This window comes from Protomyctophum bolini (genome assembly GCF_963924005.1).
Source record: "Protomyctophum bolini genome assembly, chromosome: 15".
NCBI lineage: Eukaryota > Metazoa > Chordata > Actinopteri > Myctophiformes > Myctophidae > Protomyctophum > Protomyctophum bolini.
In genome coordinates, this window is record NC_137876.1 from 11,495,347 (window position 1) to 11,521,196 (window position 25,850).

Here is a 25,850-nt window from a genome sequence, read left to right on the forward strand (position 1 = left end):
TTTGCAAGACATTTGTGTTTCAGTTTTCTGAAAAAGAGTTCGTCAGTCGTGCCAAGTATTTGGCCACAGACCCACATATGAAAATATGTAGTTCTAATCTAGGGTCTACCCAGAAGCAAAGATTTGAGTTAAATTTTTATTTTATTTGTGGCATATGTTTACGATAAAAATCTACGAGATTGTATATCTGCTATTTTTGAAAAGCCAAAGTATAAAATAGTTAATAGCTTTATTAATGGGATACAACAAACAAGCAATAAGAGACATTTTAAACCATATAATCAGAACAGTATTAACTTTATTTGTACAAAATATTCCAAGAAATCTAATCAGAGCGACAATAAACATCAATAAAACAAAGTGTGCCATTTTCAGCTCCTCTGGCCATTTTAGATGAGTTAATCACAGAACAGCAATAAGAGCAGAACATAAAACATTAAACAGCAATAAGAGACGAACATCAACAAAACAGCAGGACAATAATATGATGATCCCGTTTTCAGCTCCTCACTTTTATGATGAGTTCGTCGCAGACCTTACTAAGCTCTTCACACTCTTTTCCCTGAGGTACAGAGAATGGTGAGAAAAAGGCAGAAAACATAAGTAGATATCTTCAGATTATTACAAACAGTTTAGAGAGTAGATAATCAACTAATGTCATTTTTATTCTGCTTAACAGTGTTCACTTACTTTCTGGTCAAGGCTCTTTTCCAGAGAATGAACCTTTAGCTGCTCCATGCGCAGCTGGGCTTGAAGTCCTGCCATCTCAGCCTTGAACTTTGACCGCACCTCAAAAATCTGTTTATTTGCCCTGAAAACAGCACAAGCACAGTCAGTTTACAAAACCAGTGTCTTGGCAGGGCTCATACAATAAACAGAATGGTAGAGTCTAGTAAATCTTACATCTCAATTTTCTCCTCGGCATGGGCTTTCAGTGTCTGATAGCGCTGCTCCTCCTTTTTTATCCTGGCCAGGGCATCCTGAGCGCATGCTTTCAGAGTTTCTTCATTCTAGTAATTAGGCAGATAAAACAATTGTGTCATAACAAAAATTTCAGTTTATAAAAGCAAATCCTTTTTTGTACTTTTCAATCGGGCCGGCTATGCAAGGACTGAGCCTTAATAGGTGAGCCTTAGGTAGGTGAGCCCAGGCAAACGTCACCCACATTCCTAGTCTCTGTGCAATGTGTACAACTGTAGTCCTGGGGTTCTCGAAGATGGCATACTAATTTCCTGTTCTGGATCATTTTGGGTTGTGCATGCTTATCTGACCATTGGACAGACATGGGGAAACAACGATCGGATTAAGGTTGGTGAACATGCGCTGCTCCCCGCTTGCGGTTATGGTTAGGGTTTGAGGTAGGTTGTCGTTCTAATGACAGTCGGGCCAATAGTATGTCGAAACTAAAGCCTGTACTGGGTGTACCTGATAATTTTACTATAGCTTTGTTTGATTGGGTCTGCAGCAGATTTAAACTGGGAAACACATATCAGGTGCAGGCGTTTACACAATCAGTTCAAATCTGTTGCAGAGCCCATCAAATAAAAGATCAGAATTTACAATTAACATTACCCATTGAGAAAATCACCCCAGTACAGGAAACAAAAAACGGATGTGCCTCCATCTCGAACCCTGGGACTAGTTATGCACAGAGCCTATGGAGGACATGAGAAAAGAAGAAGAAAATAACTCACTCTCTCCATACCAGGCAGCCTACTGTATGTAAAACTACCCAATTCGATAAGTTTTAACACAGGTTGGCAGCGATTTTCAAGTGCTAGCTCTTGACACATGACAAGTTCAAGAAGTGTTACATCAGATTTTCAACATGTTCTCAGAATATGATGCGTGTTAAAAATTAGATATGTTCAACATGACCTCCAAGTCATGCTGTGATGACTTACTCACCTTTCTGCAACCTACAATGACCTCCTTATATTTGTCCAGTCTCTTTAAGACTTCAGAGAAAGACCTCTCCAAGTTACTCAGCTCGGTTTGCACTTGTTCCTTCTCCTGCAAGGCCTCCCTCAAGGCCTCCTTGAGGCTTGTTTCCATCTTCTGGCGGTCTCTCTCTTGTGTAGCTGGTAGAATGAGGCAAGATTGACAGAGACAAACAATGATCCATAAAGATGGGGGATAGTGCACATTCACAGAACCCTGCCATCAAATACAAATTTGGTTTCAATAACTTACATCTCATCTTTGCACTTGAGCTCTCGAGTTCAGAAACGATTCTCCTGTGCAAGAAATTGAAAAATTGCTTAAACTGTACATGAATAAAATTGATAAAGTAGCAAATAACAGTAATAAATGGCTCACTTCTTGTCCTCCGATTCTGCAAAAAGCTTGTCATATTTTGCTTTCCATTGCTTATCTTTTTCATTTGCCTGTTGAATAAATATACTCTATTGTTAGAATCAGTGTATGTCTGAATTTAATTAATCTAATTATTTCATACTCAAGACATTAACTTGACACTAAAAGTAATACATAAACAGTGGCAATGAGAATTAAATCAGCTCTTAACTTACCACCGTCTGAACCAACGCAATGGCTTGATCCATGTCTTTCTGACTGTATTTCAACATTTCAACAATTGCATCCTCTGCATTTGTTGGCTGGGGAAGAGGAGCGACTCTGCACACATGCATTTCAGAATCCTGGACAAATGGATCCACAGTCTAAATAAAAATGAGAGTTTACATAGCTTAGATAGGCTGATTCAACAGCTTTGATGCAACACAAATTAACTCCATTTAATGTTACAATCCCATGAATTTATGTATGAAATAAAATTGTAATGCAGCTGGTGGAATTTTAAAGCTTTTGCAAATCAACTGAAATGCAAAGAAAAAAACTGATGTGATTTCCCAGTTTTGTTCCATCCCAAGGTTAAACCGCTTCACTCTTTCTTTACTTTCACATTCCTTCGTGGCTAGCAGAAACATTGTCTAAAGTGTTTTACTGATGGGGTAGACAATTTTAGTACAATTTAAGAAGAAAGAAGTGATGGATGATCCAGAAAAAAAGGCTCTTGCATATATTGCAGGAATGGTTCAAGTATGACCAATTACAGTGGCAAATGTGACAGGTGACTTACTGATTCTATGACATCAACTAGCTTGAAATCATCTCGTGCAGCCTTTGTATCAGCAATCTGTGGAGCTTCCAAACTGAAAAGAAAGCACAGTTTAATTAATTGACTGGCTTTAAAGTAAAGACTATTTGATGCTCAGCATAGAACAAGTCAAGCTAGGGCATCTGGCGGGTGAGGTTGGTGCAACATACCGTGAAACAAAGGGGGCTAGACGAGGGATAGGATTCTGTGCACCAGGGCCCACTGCCTTTTTGGGGCTCTCTTTCATCAGGGGGTCAAACTTAAGGTAGAGAGACTGTTTCCTTAATGCAGATTCCTTGAACTGTTAACAGCAGATTAGCAAACAAAAAACACATTTAAATTTAGTAAGTACAAAAGTACAAGGGGAAAAAAAGAGAAGAAGAAACATGAGGGCAACACTCACGCTGCCAGTCCCACATTGTTCGAGGTAGTCCATTTGACCATCAAAGTCATTTGCCATGACTAGAGAAAAGATAACATAGCAAATTAAAGAGGGCAAATTAAGGTAGCTTATATTCAATGTATGGAAGAGAAATTTTATACTTAATTTAGTTATTTTTTAATATACAAATAAAAGAGTCCTCAAATGTACCACTCAAGAATACAAAAGATAAGTAAACATTAAATGTCTGTAGGTTGAAGTGTCCTAAAATGTGAGACAATATGACTTACACATGGTTCCAGGAACAAACTCCTCACTGGGTTCCAGCAGCCCAGTCTGTGAGTTCTGATCAAGGTGACCCAGTGTAATGAATTCAGGTGTAATATACACAGGTTGCTCAGTCTCAAATCCCAAGTCAGGGCCAGGAGCAGTCTCCATCTTCTCAGTCGTCATGTTATTCTAAAAATAAAACAAAAAAGATAGGCTTATAATCAGTGGTGTACAAACTAAGTACAGTGGTGGACAAATGTGTCAAAATACAAAGACTCAAGTTTAGTACAGATATAGTAGGGGGGGGGGTTGTTAGTGTCCGCCACTGCTAATGCTTTGACTGTCCAGCAGCAACAGTACAGCAGATTATTACATAAAAAAAAAGAAAATAAATTTAAAACGGTGCCAATGTAGTCTAAACTAAGTATGCACCCCGCTCAATCTTGGGAGTTCAGAACTAAGTGTGCAAGGAGACAAAAATATATATTCAACAAATAGATGTTAAGATCATTAATTACTTCTTTCAATGCAACAAGAGTGGGTCCATCAATCTTTTGGATGTCATCTTTCTCATCTCCAGTACTAGAGAGCAAAGACAAGACACACACGTAAGCTGGAATACTTTTAACACATAGCATTTTGTGCTTCAAAATTTGCATTGGTCAGAGCAATTAGATTGCCTTTTAGGCCTAAACCGCACTAATGCAACTCTTTGGAACTGCCATTGGGGATAATAGTTTCATGCAACTACTGTAGTTGCATATCATTGGTGCAGTTTAGGCCTTAAAGTTATTTTTTACATACCACACAGGAGTGGGAATCTCTTTAACTGGATTTGGTGCCTTGCCCAGAATTCCCACGGGACTGGACTTCTCCCCAGATGTTAGTGAATTGTTCATTTTTGCATTTGTGCCAAAGGGATTGAAGTTTGGGTCATCGTCAAGTTGAAAGGAGTAAGAAGACTTTGGAATAGGAGCAATATCAACGTCATCGGCCACAGGCTTGACTGGAGATTTTGTTGGTGGGGTGGGTTCCTTCTTTTCAGGTGCAGGCTTTCTCTCCGTCGATTTCAAACCAGGCGGCTTTTTACTAAACCTTTTGGGTGGCTTCCGTTTGACATCAATACCATCGTCAAAATTGAACTCAAGTTTCACTGGGCCTTCGTTAAGCAGAGCATCAGTTGTTTGAGACACAGATTCATCCTTCGTTGGTTTAAGGGTGTCAGATACTGCAGTGGCTACCGGCTTCTCTGGTACATCTACACTATTTATGCTTTCCAGGACCTTAAGAGGAGCACCAGTGGGTTGGGACATGAAGTCATCCTCCGTTAGTTTAGGCGTGTCGGATACCACCGTGGCAGGTAAGTCTACCTTGTTTACGCTTTCCATATCCGGCGGGTCACTGCATGACACTTTTTTCCCAACCTGAGGAGAATTCTGCATTTTTGAGCCTCCCGTCATGAAAGGATTGACCGAATCCAAGTTGTCAAAATCAAAATTGTAAGAGCCTTTGGTTGGCAGAGGAGCATCTTCTACAGAATAATTGGCTGTAGCTTCTTCTGGAATGACAGTAGAAGACATAGCAGCAGGCGTTTCCTCATCGGTTATGTTGGACGATGAATGTTGTTCCTTGTCAAAATCAAAATTGTACGAGCCATTGGTTGGCAGAGGAGCATCTTCAACAGAATTAGCTGTAGCTTCTTCTGGAATGACAGTGGAAGACATAGCAGCAGGCGTTTCCTCATCGGTTCTGTTGGACGATGAATGTTGTTCCTTGTCAAAATCAAAATTGTAAGAGCCTTTGGTTGGCAGAGGATCATCTTCTACAGAATAATTGGCTGTAGCTTCTTCTGGAATCACAGTGGAAGACATAGCCGCAGGCGTTTCCTCATCGGTTATGTTAGACGATGAAAGTTGTTCCTTGTCAAAATCAAAATTGTAAGAGCCTTTGGTTGGCAGAGGGGCATCTTCTACAGAATAATTGGCTGTAGCTTCTTCTGGAATGACAGTGGAAGACATAGCCGCTTCCTCATCGGTTATGTTGGACGATGAATGTTGTTCCTTGTCAGCCGTTCCTTTCGACATTATGACCACACTGCTATCCGTGGAGTGTATGTCTGTAGACATATTAGCAAGTGAATTTTCCATAGAGGGGGTGATAGGAAGTGTATCATCCAGTACCGTTTCGGGTTGAGAAATCTCCTGTGACACATTCTCTGGTATTCCACATTGAGGTACTTTTGTGCCTGCAGGAACGTCTTCGAGAGCAGGCCTGGTTGGAGAGTTAGGGACTTTAATAGACGCCTGAAATGGATTTATGGCATCCAAGTTGTCCAAATCAAAGTTGTAGCCACCCTTGCTTTGTATGGGCATGTCATCAAGATTAGGTGATAACTCTGTGTGGACAAATTGAACAAGGGATGCACTTCATTAGCTAAGCAGTTCGGAAAGCTAAATAAGAGGTGCAAATGCTACGATATTCATATCTGGATGTTTTACCAATTTTGGGCCTGTCAACTGGTGCAGTGACATCCTGAGGCAAAGTACTATAAGATACAAAAGAGAACAGATTAGCCATCGTAATAGTTTTGTCAGCACAATATTACTCATAAGAAACTGAAGATTTACCTTGAGTTATGCAACTGTAACTCCATTGCTTTTGTGCACTCATCCAGGATTGTTCTCTTGCCAGTCTTTGAAGGAGATACAATTCTTTTGGTGAAAGGGTCTCTTCTTGGAGTCTGAAAACAAACCTGGATTGACATATAAATAATAATCAGTGTAGTATAGCTGGTTAACTGGAACTTTAAATTCAAACTAAAATGTCCCAGCAATCATCTTTCTAATAGTGTGAAATCTCTCTATATATTTTAGCACTTTGAGATTTGCAAGAATGTAAAGTGCATTATAATAAAATGTATTACTAAAGTTTGACCATATTATAATAATAGTGACTCAAAAACAAAAAAAAAGGGAGCACATTACTCTCATTACAATCTTAAACACTACTTGAGTAAACATAATAAAAATAAATAAAAGAATACAGTCACTGCTTAAGGGTACACATCCTGACCATAATTTAAGTAAGATAGGTTAAAAAAACAGTACATAAAAAAATAGGCAACTCAATTCTGTACCTTTACTCCCTTTGCTACAGTCTTGCTGGGCAGGTTCTCAGACTGTCGCAGAATGGAGGGTCTCCCAGTCGGCTGATCCAAAGCAAAGATGTCCAGGACTGAATCGATGTGCTTCGCTTCAGGACAGGGACTTTGGTTCTCATCATTCAGAACAGATGCCATCCTGTTTTAAAGGGAGATGGAGAGCTAAGTGGGTGCATTGAACTTCTGACAAAATCCTCCACCTGACAATAAACTGGAGTGGAGACCATGTGAGCATCTAGCTCTGGTCCATAGCCTAATGCTTCTATGATTCATTAGGCTATGGACCAGAGCTAGTGAGCATCATGCAATGGCTGAATTCCACAGAATGTCTGGTCTCCCTCTTGTATAATATCCACTTTCATCTGCAGCTCATCGTCTGCTGCAACAGCACAGCAGTGCTGATACACATTGTAACATGGGGTGGTGAGTCTGGATTACAACTTCTTAATCTTTATAATAACAGGATATTTCAGAACACAACTGGCTCACTTTATATTTTGACGTTTGTGGTAAGAGTGTCCAGTGGGGTGGTGTTCAGTATCCGACAGACGTCAGAATAGATAAATTAGTAAAAAAGAAAAACAAATCTTCCTTGTTCAAGGCTAAAGATATTATTATTAAAGTTATGTTTTTCCATTACATTTTCTCTATAATGTTACCCTGGTGGATTAGAGGGTGGATTACATGCTACTCTGGATTCCCTGATTTGATTTACTAGTAAACTGCTGATCATGGGCTGACCGTAGCTCTGGTCATTGCAACGGCAGTAAAGTGCAGTTAGCTATGGACCAGAGCTAGGCTGACCTCAATGTCTGCCATTGCTAATCCCCATTCCCCAATCTCTCCTCCGTTGACAAACGACAAAGGCGTTGCGTTTGTCAGAAACGTTCATTACTTTGGTTTAATGTAAACAAATGTGGCAATTTGCACGGTTTGTCAGCGTTGAAATGTAGACCTTTAGAAATACATCAAATTAACGAGGCACTGGCGTTACAGCCTGATTTTCTTCTTCGAAAATAGCCGTTGCGCCATACCGTCGTGAGCCGAAAGCACAGCAGTATACAACAACGTCATTACTTTTTTTTGCATGTAGAAGTTATAAAATACAATGCGTACTTTAAAACTGCATTTTAAACCACCTACCTCAAACTAGAAGCGGGTTGTTAAATGTATACGTCCTTCCAAACAAAGTGATCTGATCCAGTGACAACAATAAAGTAAACTGACAATGTTGAAACGCGTTTGAACTTTGAAATGCCCTCCTCTACTCTTCCAGCATAAACGGTTACAAATTTAAACGTCAAACTGACCAATGAGATCGTTAGATCTCTTAGTCACGAGTGTTAGGAAAATGCACTTCCTTGTGAAACAGCCAATAGCGTTTCGGGCGGATATGACTCAATGTTTTTGTTATTACAAACAAATGTATTTTTGACACAAATTAACACAACTGTAGAATGTTTTTGCGAACAAAGAAAACAAACAAACAAAAAATACGTACACCGTACGCTTAATAAACAACGTGGGTAATATTCATATCAATTTATACAACATTTTAGCATCAATATTGATTAAATATATTGCAATTTCGTTGATGATCTACATTTGCACGGTATCAATTATGATACAATCAGAGACTTAACATTTTCATATAATATGCATTTGACTTCTCTGGGGATTTATACATCGGAGCCGATTATATCTTGGCTCCCCAGGCCCAAAGTCCCCATATATACCCCCCCCCCCCCCCCCACACACACACACACACACACACACACACACACACACACACACACACACACACACACACACACACACACACACACGCACACAATATATATATATACTGTACATTAACCTCGCATCACCAGGCTTTACACTTCTTGATGAATTCCTGTTCTGTTCTTTGGCTATATAGAAGTGTCTATTGTACGTCTCTAAATGTTTTGATGATTTGAACAAGGTGGACCGGACCCTCTCTTAAGTGTAAGTATTAAATTAATGCTTTATTCAATAAAGCATTACTTTAATACTTACACTTAAGAGAGGGTCCGGTCCACCTTGTTCAAATCTGTTAACTGCGAGAGTGCGAGTGGACGACCCAATAAAGTTTATTGGGTCGTCCACTCGCAGTTAACAGTCTTTGTATTGAGTTGTGCTTGAAATGTACTATAATTCTGCAAACTGTTAATAAATATTTCAATAACAAAAAACACCTCGGAGAAAAAAACTGAACTGTACATAAATATTGTAACAATTGTAAAGTTGACCAGCGGGTGGCGGTAATGCCAACGGCAACATCTATTTCGTCTACCGGAAGAAGTGCTTAGAGTATATATTCGTGCCCTGATTCGTGCCCGCCAATTTCGAGGGGAAGTAAACAACTCTCCGTAAGTCTGTCCGGCAAATGTCCGCAGGACTACGTCTGTCTAATGCTCAACTCTCTTTCTTTTCATGATTATCTGTCTGTCTGAGGTAGAACGAAGTGACTTATGATGGCTGCGAATTTGAAAGGTAGTATGCTTAATATCTTGGAGAGTCTCTTCTGGTGACTACTGTAGCCTACAGACAGTACACTCTTAACTGCACTGTTTTTCTACATTTTCTCCGACAGCATCTGCCGATTCATCGCTGGTTGCCAACAGGTACTGTTCGCATGTTGATAATGTTTCATAATCACATTTGGAGAGACACATTTGCAGTAAGCTGCCTGCTAAGCTTTATTCAATTGTCATCAATCAAGGACCACTGTCTGTGGCTAATGAGTGAAATGTTTGATTGATGCTTTGCACAGCCATGAGTCAAACGACTGACTGATCGATGTGCATACAGGTGCTTTATGCATTCCTCACAAGCAGGGGATTTCTCTTGGCCTGCTGACCACAAGGCAGAAGTTGTATGTATGATGGTAGCAGGCAGCAGCTGCTGAACAAGCTTACAATTTCGTCTCAATTTTATTTTTCCATGATACCTTGGCGTTGTACAAGGAAATGAGGGCTTAAAGCAATTCATTCATCTATTTATTTGATTTAGTATTGTACTTTAATTATTTTTGCATCGATTCGTTGATGTATGAAAATGACACACTCCTGGACTAAGATTTAGACTCTTAAATGTATCAGAATTGATAAAATGCATCTAAAAGAGTCAAAATCTTAGGCTAACACACTCCAAGATTATTTGAATAGTCGCTAAGAATATAATCTATTGTTGCAGCTACACTAACCGATTATTTTATTAGTACAATTTCACCCGATACATTTTCTGCCAAATCAATTCTTCAACAACTTGTTCAACTCTTACCTTTTTAAATATTATTTTCTTATATATTTATTTTGTGGTAATACAGTGCAGACGGTGATTCCATAAAAGTGTTTGTGCGGGTGCGACCCCTGACCTATGGCACCGGGCTGACCACAGATGCAGTTCAGAGACTGTGTCTCACGGTTACCTCACCCTACACCATCCGCCTGCACTCGAAACCAGAGCCACGCACTTTCACCTATGATCATGTTGCTGATATGGACACATCTCAGGTTGGTGCCACATCATGGTCACAGCCAGGTTTTATATCTGCATATTTATCTGTCAATATACTGAAGGGGTACTTCATTCATAGTCTGGATTTTCGGTGGTGAGGTGACCACCGCTCTGGTGGTGAGGTGACCACCGCTCCGAGCGGTGGTGAGTAAAAACAGAAGGGCTGGTGCGGTGGTTTGTTCTTCACCGCAGCTCGTGACATCATGTTGTAGTTCGGTGGTCACCTCACCACCGAAAATCCATACTATGAATAACGCTTAACCTGACAGGTAGGTATGAAATTAGGGGGCATCTATGTATTATTATTATTATTATTATTATTATTTAATAATATATTTTTTAGGTTTCTCTTTAAGAACTACTACCTAACTGACTATAGACTGGAGTGGCTTTAAGCTGATTTCTAACCGGAATCCTTTTTACCTTTTGTATGTCTTCAAATGCCCTTTTTTATGACGTTTTTCCACCCTCTTAATGAAAATGCTCTATACAAATAACCTACAGTGCCGTTTATATAAATCTTAATGTACTTCTCATTGCCAACAGGACTCTGTGTTTTCCTGTGTAGCAAAGAACATTGTGGAGTCTTGCATAAATGGATACAACGGCACGATTTTTGCCTAGTGAGTATTTTATGTCTCTTATAATATGCTAAACTAAATGGTGGGTACAGTTTGAGATACAACAACCCTTCACAGGATTAGTCTTTTCATTTGGTTCTTTTGCTTTTGCAGTGGACAAACTGGCTCAGGGAAAACGTTCACTATGCTAGGTGAGATTTGATATTTCTTTTACTTATTGTCTGTCAGTTTTGTTAAAGGACTATACCGCTGTCGATATGTCATTGTCTACTCTGTTCAGAGTTTTGGGCCCATAGTATGAACATAAACCAATTTTGATCTATCCAATAATTGCTTTTTATGTTTTGATTTTGTGCATGTTTATTATTCAGTCATTAAAGCTGAAATCATAATCATTACACGGGTAATAACTCATGGACATATAATTTAATTAAAAATGTTCTTATTAAATGTGGTCTAAAACGATGCCAGACCACCGTTATTATAATGTTCAATCAATATGGCATCAGTGCATTAACCCTGTTTTCTCTCTCTAGGCCCACCTGACTCTGATCATTTCACTGATGAACAGAGGGGTGTCATTCCTCGAAGTTTTGAGTATTTATTCTTTCTTATCAACAGAGAAGTGAACAAGGTGGGTGGAATCCTTGAACAGAATTCCCACATGATACTGTAGTCACCGTCATTCTAATGCGATGACAGAAAGTACAAGTTACTTATTTTGAACTAAATTGCTTTACCTCTTTTTTGCCACAAAGTCTGAGAAGACCAAGACCTTCCTTTGCAAATGTTCATTCATTGAAATCTACAATGAGCAGATCTATGATCTCCTGGACAGCGCCTCAGCCATGCTTTTCCTTCGGGAGGACATCAAGAAGGGTGTGTTTGTTGACGGTGCTGTGGAAAAGTTTGTCACATCAGCTGTGGAAGCTTATCAGGTAGGAAGTCACTCACACCGTGATTCATTGAAGTAATGATACAAGGTAGCACCAAAGCAACGTCTCTACATTTCTGTCTTATAGGTACTGTCAATGGGCTGGCGTAATCGAAGGGTGGCCTCCACATCCATGAACCGAGAGTCTTCGAGATCCCATGCGGTGTTCACCATGACGGTGGAGTCCAAGGAGTCCATAAATGAGGTGGTGAACATTCGAACTTCTCAGCTGAACTTGGTGGATCTGGCAGGGTCAGAGAGGCAGAGAGACACACACACAGATGGTTCAAGACTGAAGGTGACGCCCCGCCCCCAATGGCCCTACCCTGGCCTGAATTATGCTCTGCAGTTTTTGAGTTTGTCATTGTCTTCATCATCTTCATCTTTCAGGAGGCCAGCAGCATCAATCGCTCCCTTATGAGCCTCGGTCAGGTGATCATGGCACTGGTTGATGTTTCCAACGGGAAGAACAGACATATCTGCTACAGAGATTCCAAACTCACCTTCTTACTAAAGGTCAGTGCCCAGTTCCTCAAATACTTTATCTTATGGTTCGACATTCTGTCCATACTCTCCCATCAATATGTGTTTGTTGTGTTTCCTGACTTCGCTCTGAATGTACAGGTACATGGTAGTTACTGTAAGCCTATATTGCAATATTTTCATTATCCTGCTATTTCATGGTCTAATTTCATTAGTAGATGGATAGTATAATAAGTATAATTTTATCTTTGATGCCATTTTCACTGATGGTCTGGACTGGACACTGCAAATTTGCATATCCAACCTGGGACACGCTGTCAGGCTTCCATTGCAGCCTAGGGTGCCTGGACCACCTTGTGGCCTGGTCAAAAATAAGTAATTTTAACACAAGAAGTAATGTGTTGACAGATTGTCTGTAGTTGGTGTGACAAGAATGAGTACACTCAACACTTTTACTATACATTATTTTTTTGTGTTTTTATAAAGGACTCTCTTGGAGGCAATGCAAAGACGTATATAATAGCCAACGTACATCCTGGCTCAAAGTGTTTCGGAGAAACCCTATCTACGCTGCAGTTTGCCCAGAGAGCAAAGCTGATCAAGAATAAGGTACCCCGTCATCTGACACTAACTGCAGTGCACACTGTGAAGCATATCGGATCCACTCAGCCTGGCATGGCTTATTTCATCATCTTGATGCTCTATAACACTGGGTCGGGACCCCTTTGTGGGTCGCGGACAAATTTGTATGGGCCCCTTTATTGTTTAGTTATCTAGTTTTTAATTAATTATTTTGAAACCTTTAAAAAAACATTCCCCAAAAAAGCAAACATTTTCATGACTTAAAAACAAAATTCAATGATTTATTTTCAGTAATTTCATGAAGAAATCAAAGAAAAAAAATCTAAAAATAGTAAATTGCCTAAGCTCACAATGTGGCGTGAAGTGACACGTAGTAGATACGCTATTTTCACTAGTAATTACTGTTTTGGGTCTTGAGCTAAAAGGTTTTGGAACCACTGCTCTATTAGTTCATCCTTGTGGAATGTTCTCCTTTCTATAAGGCCATGATCAATGAAGACACACAGGGAAATGTGAGGCAGTTGCAGGCTGAGGTGAAAAAGCTGAAAGAACAACTTGCCCAGGCCCTCGTTTGTCAGCCAGGCAGTGTGGACAACAACAGAGATGTGGCACCAGGAGGGCCTAGAAGCCTAATGGGTAGGAGCACTTCAACAATGTACATTGTGACCATTTTTGTTGATAAAATGATATTTGTATGACCCTGGAAAGTCTTGCCTATATTATCTGTGCAAGAATAATTCTCACCCATTCACAAATGTTTTTTTTAATAAAAATTACAAATTAAAGTATTTGTTGGAATTAGAACTGTTTGGAAAGTTCTGTTCTTTCTCAATGCTTTTTTGCAACCCCCCCATGATTTGCTATTGTACAATACGGTATGTTATCTCAAAGTAGAGGGCAATCTGTCTTCTCAGGAGCATCTAATCTAGACCACCCTGAAATGGCATACAAGGCAAAGTTCATGGAAGCTGTTCAACTATGGAGGCAACGTGGCGAGGAGAAGACCGTAAATAATACTAAACTAAACTAATAATAGAATTCTACTGATTGCACAGATATTTGTTTTGTGGTTTTAAGGATTTTAAGGGAACATGTTTATTGTGCCTTTGTCTAGGTGCTGCAGCAGAAGGTGGCTCAGCTGGAGGAGGCCTTGAGACAGAAGGAGAAGTTCATCCACTCCAGGTTATAATAGTTTAGTTTTTTTTATTCTAGTTTTCGTTTTTTAGTTACCGGTAGTTTTAGTTAACTATTATAACCTTGCATCCACTCCAGCCGCATGATCATCAAGTTCCGCGACGGCCACATCTCTCGCTTGGAGAAGATGAAGGGTGGGCAGGGCTTGCTCCCGGAAGAGGAGAATCAAGCTTTAGTCGACCAACTCAAGGAGGAAATCAAGATACTTGAAGATCAGGTATAATTAGATATACACTTTTGAACACTTGCTGGCGCAGTTATCGATGGATGGCATAGATGATGGTAGTGGCATATTCCATATTTTATGATACATTTGAAAGTTTTCAGTATTTCAGTAAAGTTTTTCAGCATGTCAATCTGTAAAAGTTGCTATGGTGAGTTTGTATTTCTCAATTTACTAATTTGTAAAAAACAAAAAATGAATAAACAGAACATGTTGAGGAATTGGGAAGGAACATTTATTTTGCTTTTACAGTTAACACCGTTTAAACATTGCTCCTGTTTAAACGTGCTATTCCTAAAAATAAAAAATAGTTTTTGTTTGATCATCTTTTGTTTTTCCTTCAGGTTGAACATCACCCAAAGATTACACGATACCAAGCAGAAAATTATAGTCTGAGGGAAGAGATTCGGCAGCTTCGTTCCCTGGAGTCTGTGAGAAACGCTGAGTTGGATTTACACCAGGCTGCTGCTGAGTTAGAAGAAATCTTTCAGAGGGTTCTAGAGACAGAAAAACTCATGGCCTGTAAGAACGATAATATATATTGTGTGTACAGTATATATGTGTGTGTAATATATATATGTTATATATATAAATATATATATTCTGTTTCTTCTTTAGAGCAATTAATTGTGTCGGTGCTACACTAGTCTTATACAGACATGTGCTGAAAATGGAGGGACAGTAGTGACTCAGGCGCTAGAGTGGCCGTTTAGGAGTCAGAAAATTCCTGGGTGATTTGATTTAAGGTTTCTCCGCAGCCCAGCCAACCCGTTTGACCCCAGGGACTGCAGAGAACATCTCCATTTCTATGGAGAGGATGAAGGCGCAGCTGATGCACAAACAGTCTGAACTCACAGACACTATCAAGGCCTTTGACGAGTACAAGGAGATCACCAAGTAAGGAAGGCTTTTCTTACACTAAATTCATTTATTTGTGTGTTTCTAACAGTTCAGTCTATATTTGTAAACCAACAAATCATATATTTGTAAACTTTCATATTAATGAAGATTTCATGTATTGTCAAACTCAAATGTTCTTTTGCTGCTCATGTGGATGCAAATGCAGACATCTTGGCAATAGGCTGCTCTGCATGGTGTGGTTGGCTTTTAGATGCTGTTAAATGGTTTGATAATTTCAAATGCAATACATCAAAGCCTGTGCTGCAGAATGTATTTATTGATTGTTCATTGTGTTATAGGAAACAGATGGCAGAGTTGGAGTCTGAGAAAAGATGCCTCAGCAAGTTCAATAGGCACTTGGAAAACATTCTTGAAGCTACAAATACCTACAAAAAACAGGAGGTTTCTCAGCTAAATCGAATCCATATTGACACTATCAAGGTGAGGGCATGTGGCCATCTCTTGCTCAGGTCTCCCTGAACTAGCTCTAATATTTTTACTGTATTTCTAACGATAAACTTGTGTTTTGCTGCTTTGTTGAACTACCAAGAGACTTCAATTCTCATAGGGATGGATGATAACCTATAGGGCGATGCAATGGAAGTGTGGTTTTCCTTAGTGCCATTTTGTCAAGATTTTCTATATGATTTTTTAAATGTATGCACATGAAGCCCATACCGCACTGTTGAAAATATCCGTCATCTCTATATCACAGATTCTTACCACCCCAACCAAGAATAATTGTAGCCCGCGAGTACCACCTCTATTCAGTCCGGAACACTTGAACAGCAGGGAGGAAGACGTGGATGATATTCGGAGTGAACAGCTTCCAGATATGGCCGACTCCGAGACAGCCTGTGAAGCCCTGACTGAGGAACTTCAACAACTGCAGGTAAAATTTAAATGCACACGGACATGCAAATCCTGCCTTCACCAGCGTATCTTGCTATCATTCACCTTGGTGGTTGTTTTCCCTTCATCAATTCAGATATATATGAGCATAATTATGAAGTTATGTTGGATTGACCTTGGAAACATTAGTGTGGACTGTGGGGTGGTACGGTAGTCCAGTGGTTAGCACTGTTGCCTCACAGCAAGAAGGTCCCGGCCGGGTTAAAACCCTGCCTCCGATGGCGCGTTGCTTTTAAGAATGCTTTTACTATATAAAATGGGAAGAAAGTGTTAATGTGATCCACAGTGTGATGTCATGGATAGCAAAGGATTACAACAATTGATTTAATTTCAGACTCAGAAATCCAAAATATCAAACCTCTTCTTTCTTTATCTTTATTCCTGAGCTATGATTGATTATTATGATTAATCACCTCTTCAGGACACACTACTGATTATTCTGTTCATGAATATCCACCCATCTGTTTTCAGATTTATTTTGTTCACAGACGGACAACCACACAAACGGACAGAATGCCCTGCCACGCATCACTGTGGGCAGGGTAATTAGGGACCTACACTCATCCGGTATCAATACCACTCTATTAAGATTGTGTGACAATCTCTTTCTCTCCACCATGTCAAGGAGCAAGCCAATCGTGTCCAGGGTCAGTTGGACGAGGAACAGCTGAAGAACAGGAAGCTGTCACAACAGATGGCAAAGCTTGAGGAGCATGTTGTCATGATGTCACAGGAGGCTGACGGCAAGGATGAGGTGGAATGCTTTCTTATTGTTTACACACGCACATACAGTATACTACAATAATGTTTAAGACAGCGGTGACAAATTGTAGGAAAAACAATGTATCTTAGTGAGAGCGCTTTAACTCAACGCTTATTAATATATTATGATATGCATGTATACTGCAGGTACCAGTAATCATGGGAATTGCATTAAAAAGTTGCACTTTTAAATGGAAGTGAAAATCTTGGAAGATCATTCAGAAAGGGTGTTTTGTTAAGTTATGTACACGTCTATCTTAACTAGTGCTCCAGACCTTTTAGACTGCTTTTTCTATTTTCTATAGGCCTATATGTTCGTATAAATATCTTGTTGCTGTCGGATGAAAATCTCATTATGTACAAAACTCTTCAGGATTCAAAATCGAATATAAACAATTGCACTTCTACAAGCTCACAATGTGGCACGATGCAACACATTTTGAACTTGTAGATCGGCTACTTTTGTATGACAAATTTAAATTAAGACGGGTACAGGATTTTGTTACCACATACTATTGGTCCGACTGTCATTAGACCCACAACCTACTACAAACCCTAACCGAAGCCCAACCGCAAGCATGTTTGGGAGCAACAAGTGATTTCCGCATGTGGGATCTTTAGTGTGTCTGATCTGCGTGTGCGCCCCATGAAGACAAGAGGTTTCTGCCCAACAGCAATGATGTATTCAGTCCTCACACTGAATTGTGTGTTGTGTATTGATAATGATTGTTGGGTATCCTGTTTCTCTTGTAGCTACTTTCTACTGAGAGAGATAGCAGAAACACAGAGAAGCTCAGTCTGCAGGAGACCATAAATGAGCTGGAAAAGATGTTGCAGTCTCATCAGGAGACGGCGGAAGGTGAGGAGTCTGCCTTGACAATATGACTTAAAATGTTAGATCATCTGATATATTTATTTGGTAATTGTGACATTTTCTGTAAACTTCCTTGATTACACAATTAAACAATGTATTTATTTATTCAAATCGGGCTACCATAGCAGAACCAGAATCGCTCAACCTTCTATCGTATAGAAATCCATCCATATTGCTCAGTCCTACTCTGCTATGAAGGCTGTGTCGCCAGGTACGGAGTGAGTACTGACACTTGCATGCTCTGCATCTTCTCAGTTCTGAGGATTGAAATCCGTGACCTTCAGCTGGTTCTGCAATCCTCTGATAAGGAGCTAGCTGTTGCTAAGCAGGAGCTAAGTGAATGTCGGAGTGAACAGGAGAGGGAGGTGTCCCAGCTCTCCAACAGTCTGATCAGCACAAAGCTCCAACTTGACACAGTCCAGTAAGTGATTTTTTTTTATATCCTTTTTCTGTTTCATGCAACACAGTGGTGTAGCATACATGAATGCATCCTCTACCACCTGTTCCATACTGGTGAAATTGTTTTTGCATATGATTCTATCGGTTATTAAAATGTCTTAAATGTAGCTTACTGAAACATGCAGTTAATATTGTACTATTAATTCAATACTGTTATGTCTGCACCTACTCTGCAAACTACATCATGGCTCTTTCTCCAATTGTTTTCATCCTCGCACACCATCTGTAGTCCAGGTGAAGTTGTATGTTGAGTGTGCCAACCTCGGCCATTTTCTTGTGTTAACACCAGGTTGGAGTTGGAGCAACTTCTGGAGGAACATAGAACCCTGCAAGACTCTTTTGACCAGCTGCTGGCCGAGTCAAAGTTTGAGGCCGACGAGGCCAGACAGCAGCTGGAAAACAGACAGCAGGAGCTTGCTGCTCAACAGTCATGTATTACGGTTAGTTCAGTTGCTATCTTTATATTCCTCCTGACTTTGGTTGTGTATATTTTAAAAGTTAAACTTTTAGTTCAGTTAACTACATGCTCACTATGTAACTATTCTGGAGCAAACATTCACCTAAACACGAACAGCGAAATCAGGAGGCGGCCTAGTAATGGAGGGCCTCTGGTGAGCTGAGTAGCTAATTGATCAACAGAAAATGTGTCAAATGAAACGTAAGTAATAAACAGTTTGACTAAAGAAACAAATAGTCCAGACTTGAATGAAGGGCTTCGGCTTAGTTTCACTGTACATTTTTGGCCAGGGTCAACTTTACATTGTTACAGCTGCAATTATAGCCCGCCCTAGTACATTTTACATAGTACAGTTGCACAGTACAGTACAGTTTCCGTTTTCTGTGTGCATGCATTGTAGGAGCTGAGAAATTCCTTACAGACTGAAAGGGAACATACCAGCAACCTAACCTCCCAGTCATCCAAGTGAGTTTGGCACAATACCTATTTCACCCCCATATTTAATCCAATTACAATATTCTGAGTTGCTTACAAAGTATTCATGATACATTAGACGTATGATAGTAGGACTATCATAAATGTGTTTGCCCTCAGAGAACTTATTGAGACTATGGAGCAGAACAAGCTGCTGAGAAAACAAGTATCTGATCTAACAACGCAGATTCAACAGCAGGTCAGTAAGTTGTCAGCAGTGTGCATGTCATTTTAGATTTCAGCTTCTGCCTATTCCTTTTGATCAACTCTAATGATGTAACCGTTTCTTTATGTAATGTATAATTGTGTTGGTGCTGTTGTGAGGATGATCAAATAAACTAAACTAAATATTACAAAAGTAACAATTTCTTGTTTTGTTGTTTTTTTTTAAGACCTCCATCCTAACAACTACAGAGCGAAATCTGGCAGCTACCAATGAAAATATAAGCCGATTACAGCAGACAATTGATCAAGATAAAGTAAGTCTGTGTACAATTTTCCTTTTTATTGTTTCTGTTTTACTTAAAAATGCACCATTGCAGTCGAGTTACTTGTTGGAAAGCGATGGGAGATTAACTGTACATTTGCCTTTAACTTCCCCTCTACATGGAGGTTGTCACACAAGCATAACCCCTAGTTATGTTGGTTTAACTTCCCCTCTACATGGAGGTTGTCACACAAGCATAACCCCTAGTTATGTTGGTTTAACTTCCCCTCTACAAGGAGGTTGTCACACAAGCATAACCCCTAGTTATGTTGGTTTAACTTCCCCTCTACAAGGAGGTTGTCACACAAGCATAACCCCTAGTTATGTTGGTTTACTTCCCCTCTACAAGGAGGTTGTCACACAAGCATAACCCCTAGTTATGTTGGTTTAACTTCCCCTCTACAAGGAGGTTGTCACACAAGCATAACCCCTAGTTATGTTGGTTTAACTTCCCCTCTACAAGGAGGTTGTCACACAAGCATAACCCCTAGTTATGTTGGTTTAACTTCCCCTCTACAAGGAGGTTGTCACACAAGCATAACCCCTAGTTATGTTGGTTTAACTTCCCCTCTACATGGAGGTTGTCACACAAGCATAACCCCTAGTTATGTTGGTTTAACTTCCCCTCTACAAGGAGGTTGTCACACAAGCATAACCCCTAGTTATGTTGTGTGACAACCTAGTTATGTTGGTTTAACTTCCCCTCTACATGGAGGTTGTCACACAAGCATAACCCCTAGTTATGTTGGTTTAACTTCCCCTCTACATGGAGGTTGTCACACAAGCATAACCCCTAGTTATGTTGGTTTAACTTCCCCTCTACATGGAGGTTGTCACACAAGCATAACCCCTAGTTATGTTGGTTTAACTTCCCCTCTACAAGGAGGTTGTCACACAAGCATAACCCCTAGTTATGTTGGTTTCCAGGATGTAGCGTTGGATCTGATCAACCAAACCAGAGACCTCCGTAACGAGCTGAGCCAGAAGGACCAGAACCTTTCTCTTCTGTCGGGAGACATCGGCGAAATAACAGTACTTTCACACTTTACCGTTTCACACTTGAGTAGTCTTGTTTATCCGCTGAGACGGCATTTCCTCATCCTTTCTATGATTTCATTACGTAGATGTTTTTGTAATAATAATATATTGGATTGTTTGTTTTACCAGGCTAAGTTCAATGCTGCCTGCTCAGAAAGGGAGGAGCAGACAGTGCGCTACAACACGCTGCAGGCACAAGCTGAAAGCCTGCAGGAAGCAGCAGACAGGAAGGTTGCATCCAATCAGATAGAGGTATGCTTTGAGGATATAAAGATTAATTGAATAATGAATTAAATCAACGATAAAATAAATCATTTTAATGATGCATCACCTTAATTTATCCTATGTATAACTAAAAATGTGGATGCTTGTCTTTGATTCATATTACAAAATGGAAAAGTTATGTTTTTAATTGCATAATTATAAAACATGCAAATTAGCATTAACGTTAACCTACCATTTCTGGTTGCACTTAGCTTGAGGTGTTGCAGGAGGATTTTGTGTACGCTACAGACGATGTGGAGAGACTCACCAAGGTCTTAGATGAGCAGAGCAGCCTCCTCCAAGCCTCTCAAGACCAAACTGCCCAGAAGGACACCATGATCAAGAATCTACAGCAAAAGGTACATTTTCTGCCTGGACACATGGCAATGTCACACATGCTTGGAGATATGAAGACAATATGCATTTAGTGGTTTTAATGATAATTTTATTGGTGTCTACCGCAAAGTAAGTAGTGTTAATTAATGATATAAATAATTTAAATGTATTTTATTTTCACATTATTTTGAAGCTCAAGCAACAAGAGGAAGCCATCGTAAAAACTATCCGAAATGGCAGCTCAGCTCCCATGCTAGAGTCTTCGTGCACACCTACATCATTGCCTCGGGTAAACAAACTTGTCCAATACATGTTCATTTGCTGGTACTTATCACTCTGTGGCTAATGTCCATTTCTTGATTCCTCAAGACACCATGCACCCCGAGAAGCTTCAATACAAACCTGACACAGGTGCTCGAGAGCCACGAGAGGGAGCTAGAGAGTCGACGATCCTCCATGATGTCAATGGAGATTCTTCTGGCAGAACTGAATGCTGAGAGGACTGATAAGAATGAAGAGATAAATAGACTCAAGGTATGTGCAGTACTTTGTCTGAAGTACACCTCATGACAAATCTCATTTAGCTATATTCCGATATTTTCATCAAAGAAAAGTCTTTAGTTAGCTTGTTCTTTTGGCAATGTACTTTTTTTAATGTTTTGAAATATTATGTGTTCAACTCACATGCCCAAAACAGGGACACAAGGTTAAAAATGTCTTCTCTTGCCATGTAGTGTACTCTGTTGCACCTTTTGAGAAATGGTTATCATAATTTCGATTAAGTCAATTCACCATCAACCATTTTTGTTTTGGCTTCTCTTAGAGCCAGCTTAGCGAGAAAGAAATAGTGCGCTTGGAGATTCAGGGACTCCTAGACAGATTCTACAAAGCTCAAAACCAGCCAGACAAGAAAGAAAGCACGAATGGGTAAGTCTAAAGTCCCTTGACTCGTTTCAAATGTCATGCTGCCATGATGACTTTGTGGTGTGAATAAAGCTGATGTCTTTTCGTCTGCAGTGAAATGTTGAATGAGGCCATTAAGCAGTCCATGCTTAGAGAGCTCCAGGAGGAGAGGGCTCAAAAGGTTTGCCTACTCATTGCATTATTTTCCCCATTGATAAAATAACTTCTGTGAATACTGTGCTCACTGCATGCCCCACTCTCTTTTTATTAACAGGTTCAAGTAATGCAGAGGTTTGCTGAAGTTCAAAATGGGTAAATGGGTATTTTGAACTAATTTCCCTTATTGAAAAGTGTGTAATTCCTAGTGTAGTGTAATATTTTCACTGTCATGGGCTGGGTACTTATCTGGAAATATATCAAAACCGATATGTGGAACAAATGACCAACTTAATCTTGATATGGTGCAGCCATAGCTCAGGTGTCACTCAGGTGTCACATTAAGCGCAGCTTGACACCTCAGCTTTGATTGCCTACATCTGGCCTACATGGCACTGCTCCACGGAATTGTCTATTGGTTCATCAAGAAGCTTTTTTTTTTTTTTTAATAATAAATATCTATTAGTCTGATTAAGCATGTATTATACATACATGTACAAGAATACTGAAATTACTGCGCTGCATTGTGAGTTTGTAGATAGATTTTCACCATTTTCTTTTTTTTTTAAACGCCCATTAATTGTAATCAAGGCAAACTTTGAAATAATCGTGATATTCATTTGAAGTCATATCGCCCAGTCATCAATGGTTTTGTTTTTATTGTTGCCTATTGTTAGTATTCAGGCCAAGGAGATGATGCTGGCCCAGAGTCAGACTTGTGTTCAGGAGCTAACCAATGAGCTTAGGAACCGCTGCCTGGAGCTCAGAGAACTGAACCTGAAAGAACAAGACCATGACAAACGGCTTCAGGTGAGACTAGTGTCAGTTTAAATTGTGTTTTATTTCAGCCCTTATGAGGCACCAATGTCTGAGTGATGTGAACATGAGCTACTGTATAGATTTGGGATGAAGAACAGTTGCCCATTTTGCCCCAGATTTCGTTTTTCTCTCAAACCTTTAAAAAAATACCCATAAAAGGGTATAGGCCAGCGATCCAGGCACCTAGGCTCAGCTGCTCTATCAAGAGTATAAACGGAATCTTGGTTGATAATTCACACTATCGTCCCGGATGCGCATTCGGGGCCACTTGTGGGATTTATGGGATTACATTCACATGCTGAGGTGTTTGTTTAGGCTCTACTTAACCCATTTTGGGCGGAAACCCCTTTTGGTGTTAGCATTATGTTACGCTTTAGCTATTTAAAAATAGCAGATCTGCAAGCTCATAGCGCGCCACCGAGTTGCGTCCTACGAGTTTGTAGGTCTGCTATTTTTGAAAAATCGAAGAAGAAGAAGACTGACATAGAAACATATCTTTTTTTTTTTTAGAAAACTGTCAGGATGTAGAAGACATTTTTAGAATCTGATCTCAGGTCAGAATGGGTGAACACTACTTGATGTAATGTCTCCAATAGATCGCTGGAGTTAGTTTAGTTTTTTTCCTTCGCTTAGTCACTTTCCCACTGAACTGATATTCTGATCTCCTTGCAGGAAGTTGAGGTTCTCCGCAAGCAGGTTAACCACCTTTCAGAGGAGAACGGCAAGCTTGTTGGCCACAAGAACCACAACCAGCGAATTGAATATATGGTGAAAATAAAAAAGGAGAACACCAGACTTCTGGAGGTAACGGATGTCACTCACTTCTCATTTATTGTTACCAATTGTAAATGTCATTAATACATCATGTTTATAACATACTCTTTGTTTTTAAAGGAAAATGAAAAGCTTCGTTCAGAGATGGTTTTACTGCGAGTCATGTGAAGTGCTCCACCAGAGAAGAGTTATGCGTTTTATCTGGTTTTACCTGTTTTGGTGTGGGGGGTTTTAGCTTTTTACCTTTACCTTTGCCAACAGTCTGGGTTGTCTTTGTTTAACTTTCTTTTTTTATGTGATTTCACAATATTTTATCCATAAACAAATGTCCTGTTTCAAGAACAACAGCTAATTTCTTTGTCAACCAAAACAATAGCTTTTCCCAGGCTTTCTGTTGGAGCTGAAAGTGAAATGGATTGTTATAGTTCTGAACAGGAAATAGCCATAGGCCTACTTCACTCATTTAGACCAGTGGTTCTCAAGTGTTTAGGATTTGTCCGTGTCTCCCCAATCCCCCCCCCCCCCCCCCCCCCGACTCCATGTTGAGAACCACTTTAGACTAATGACATTTTAATTACTGTTTGATTAAAGTAATGTGAAAATTGTAAATTGAAGTTTGTACTGTACTATTTCTTAATTAATCCTGCTATGTGTATTACTCTGAATGACGTAGTCATTATGAGTTATGGTCAGTTAGTGTCTCTGTAGTAGTCTGTACAAATTGTCAAACATTTATGTGAACTGTTTCATCTATAAATGTTTTGCCAATATTTCAATAAATTAGTTTTTTCCACAGTTCGCAATTGACTTATTTTTTGCAATTCAACGTAACTGTATGGCTACACAATTTGGCAACTGACAGAAATCAGAATTGAGCAATTTTGTGAAGAACAATATAGTTATGAAATGTAACATTGCGAGGGAGGAATGGGGTTGGGTGATCCACATCAAAAGGATCCCTGGCTAATAACACTTATGCCTTATACATCTATAACTAAATGGTACATAAAAGGGCATGTCTGCTTCTCAGGTCCTTGCTGCTCTGTCCTAGCCTCCCCCTGCTGGACAACATTTGCATTCTGCCAGCTAAGGGTTAGGGAGGAGGGAACTTGTGAGTTTTGATTGAAATATTTATTAACGGTTTGCAGAATTACAGTACATTTCAAGCACAAACTCAATACAAAGACTGTTAACTGAGTGTACCCAATTAAGCATTACACTTGTTTACAAGAGGGTCCACCATGTTCAATTCATCAAGTCAGGTTAGCTCTGTCCAACTCCAAGTGTTATGTACAGAAGGAAAGGACATACTGAAAATGTAATTTATAATCCACAGAATGTTGTCAACAATTGCAAAGAATATTATTTGACAAAACCCCCAAAAAAATGTCTAGGAATATTTTGTGCAACTCCAAATTTCAATGTAGATCACATTTTAGGTGCTGAAATCAAACATTCCTACTACCATTTACAGTAGATGTCCTTTCCTTCTAATCCTGTAGGGGTCAGGAAGTGCTTGGCACATTGGCAGTGTAGTGTTGCCAAGTCTTGCTAAAGTGTAGAAGCTTATTTGGCTTCCTAATGTTTAAACAAGTTCTCAAACATTCTCATGCCCAGGCCAGCCGCCAGAACATGTATTTGTCTGCAGACCCCATTCTGAAAACATTTTGTGCCAGATGAGGATAGCAGATCTACGCTTAAGTCACAATGCGTTATGATTTGATAAGCTTGTAGAACAAGTGCTAGTTGCTTCTTTTGGGCTTGTTTT

At 39.7% G+C, this 25,850-nt stretch overlaps 2 protein-coding genes across 3 annotated transcripts; one reads left to right on the forward strand and one right to left on the reverse strand.

Annotated features, from left to right (window-relative positions):
* Window positions 1-499: 499 nt before the first annotated feature.
* On the reverse strand, window positions 500-8,205 carry LOC308329717 (transforming acidic coiled-coil-containing protein 3-like; the record flags this gene model as incomplete). The annotated part of the gene is made up of 15 exons (XM_080784215.1): window positions 8,074-8,205; window positions 6,907-7,069; window positions 6,459-6,522; window positions 4,575-6,165; window positions 4,289-4,352; window positions 3,791-3,959; window positions 3,522-3,580; window positions 3,289-3,419; window positions 2,532-2,637; window positions 2,320-2,387; window positions 2,194-2,237; window positions 1,909-2,081; window positions 904-1,010; window positions 691-811; window positions 500-562 (listed from the first exon to the last, which is right to left on the reverse strand). The coding sequence occupies exons 2-15, from the start codon at window positions 7,066-7,068 to the stop codon at window positions 500-502; spliced, it is 2,922 nt and encodes a 973-aa protein (XP_080640341.1). The 5' UTR covers window position 7,069; window positions 8,074-8,205.
* kif15 (kinesin family member 15) lies at window positions 7,216-24,792 on the forward strand. 2 transcript variants are annotated; one of them, XM_080784567.1, is made up of 37 exons: window positions 7,216-7,353; window positions 9,410-9,444; window positions 9,545-9,575; window positions 10,280-10,466; window positions 11,017-11,093; window positions 11,205-11,242; window positions 11,588-11,685; window positions 11,810-11,989; window positions 12,074-12,283; window positions 12,376-12,501; window positions 12,955-13,077; window positions 13,533-13,686; window positions 13,965-14,056; window positions 14,165-14,232; window positions 14,323-14,461; window positions 14,812-14,989; window positions 15,226-15,364; window positions 15,667-15,808; window positions 16,083-16,259; window positions 16,905-17,033; window positions 17,795-17,900; window positions 18,171-18,336; window positions 18,664-18,814; window positions 19,232-19,296; window positions 19,426-19,504; window positions 19,698-19,784; window positions 20,720-20,824; window positions 20,960-21,082; window positions 21,307-21,453; window positions 21,624-21,719; window positions 21,800-21,964; window positions 22,254-22,357; window positions 22,448-22,514; window positions 22,608-22,645; window positions 23,167-23,299; window positions 23,981-24,112; window positions 24,203-24,792. In XM_080784567.1, exons 2-37 carry the CDS (start codon window positions 9,423-9,425, stop codon window positions 24,248-24,250), a joined length of 4,122 nt encoding a protein of 1,373 aa, XP_080640693.1. In that variant the 5' UTR covers window positions 7,216-7,353; window positions 9,410-9,422; the 3' UTR covers window positions 24,251-24,792. The 2 variants fall into 2 exon arrangements, with proteins under 2 accessions (XP_080640693.1, XP_080640692.1); XM_080784566.1 differs by lacking the exon at window positions 7,216-7,353 and adding an exon at window positions 8,778-8,916.
* The last annotated feature ends 1,058 nt before the right edge of the window (window positions 24,793-25,850 follow it).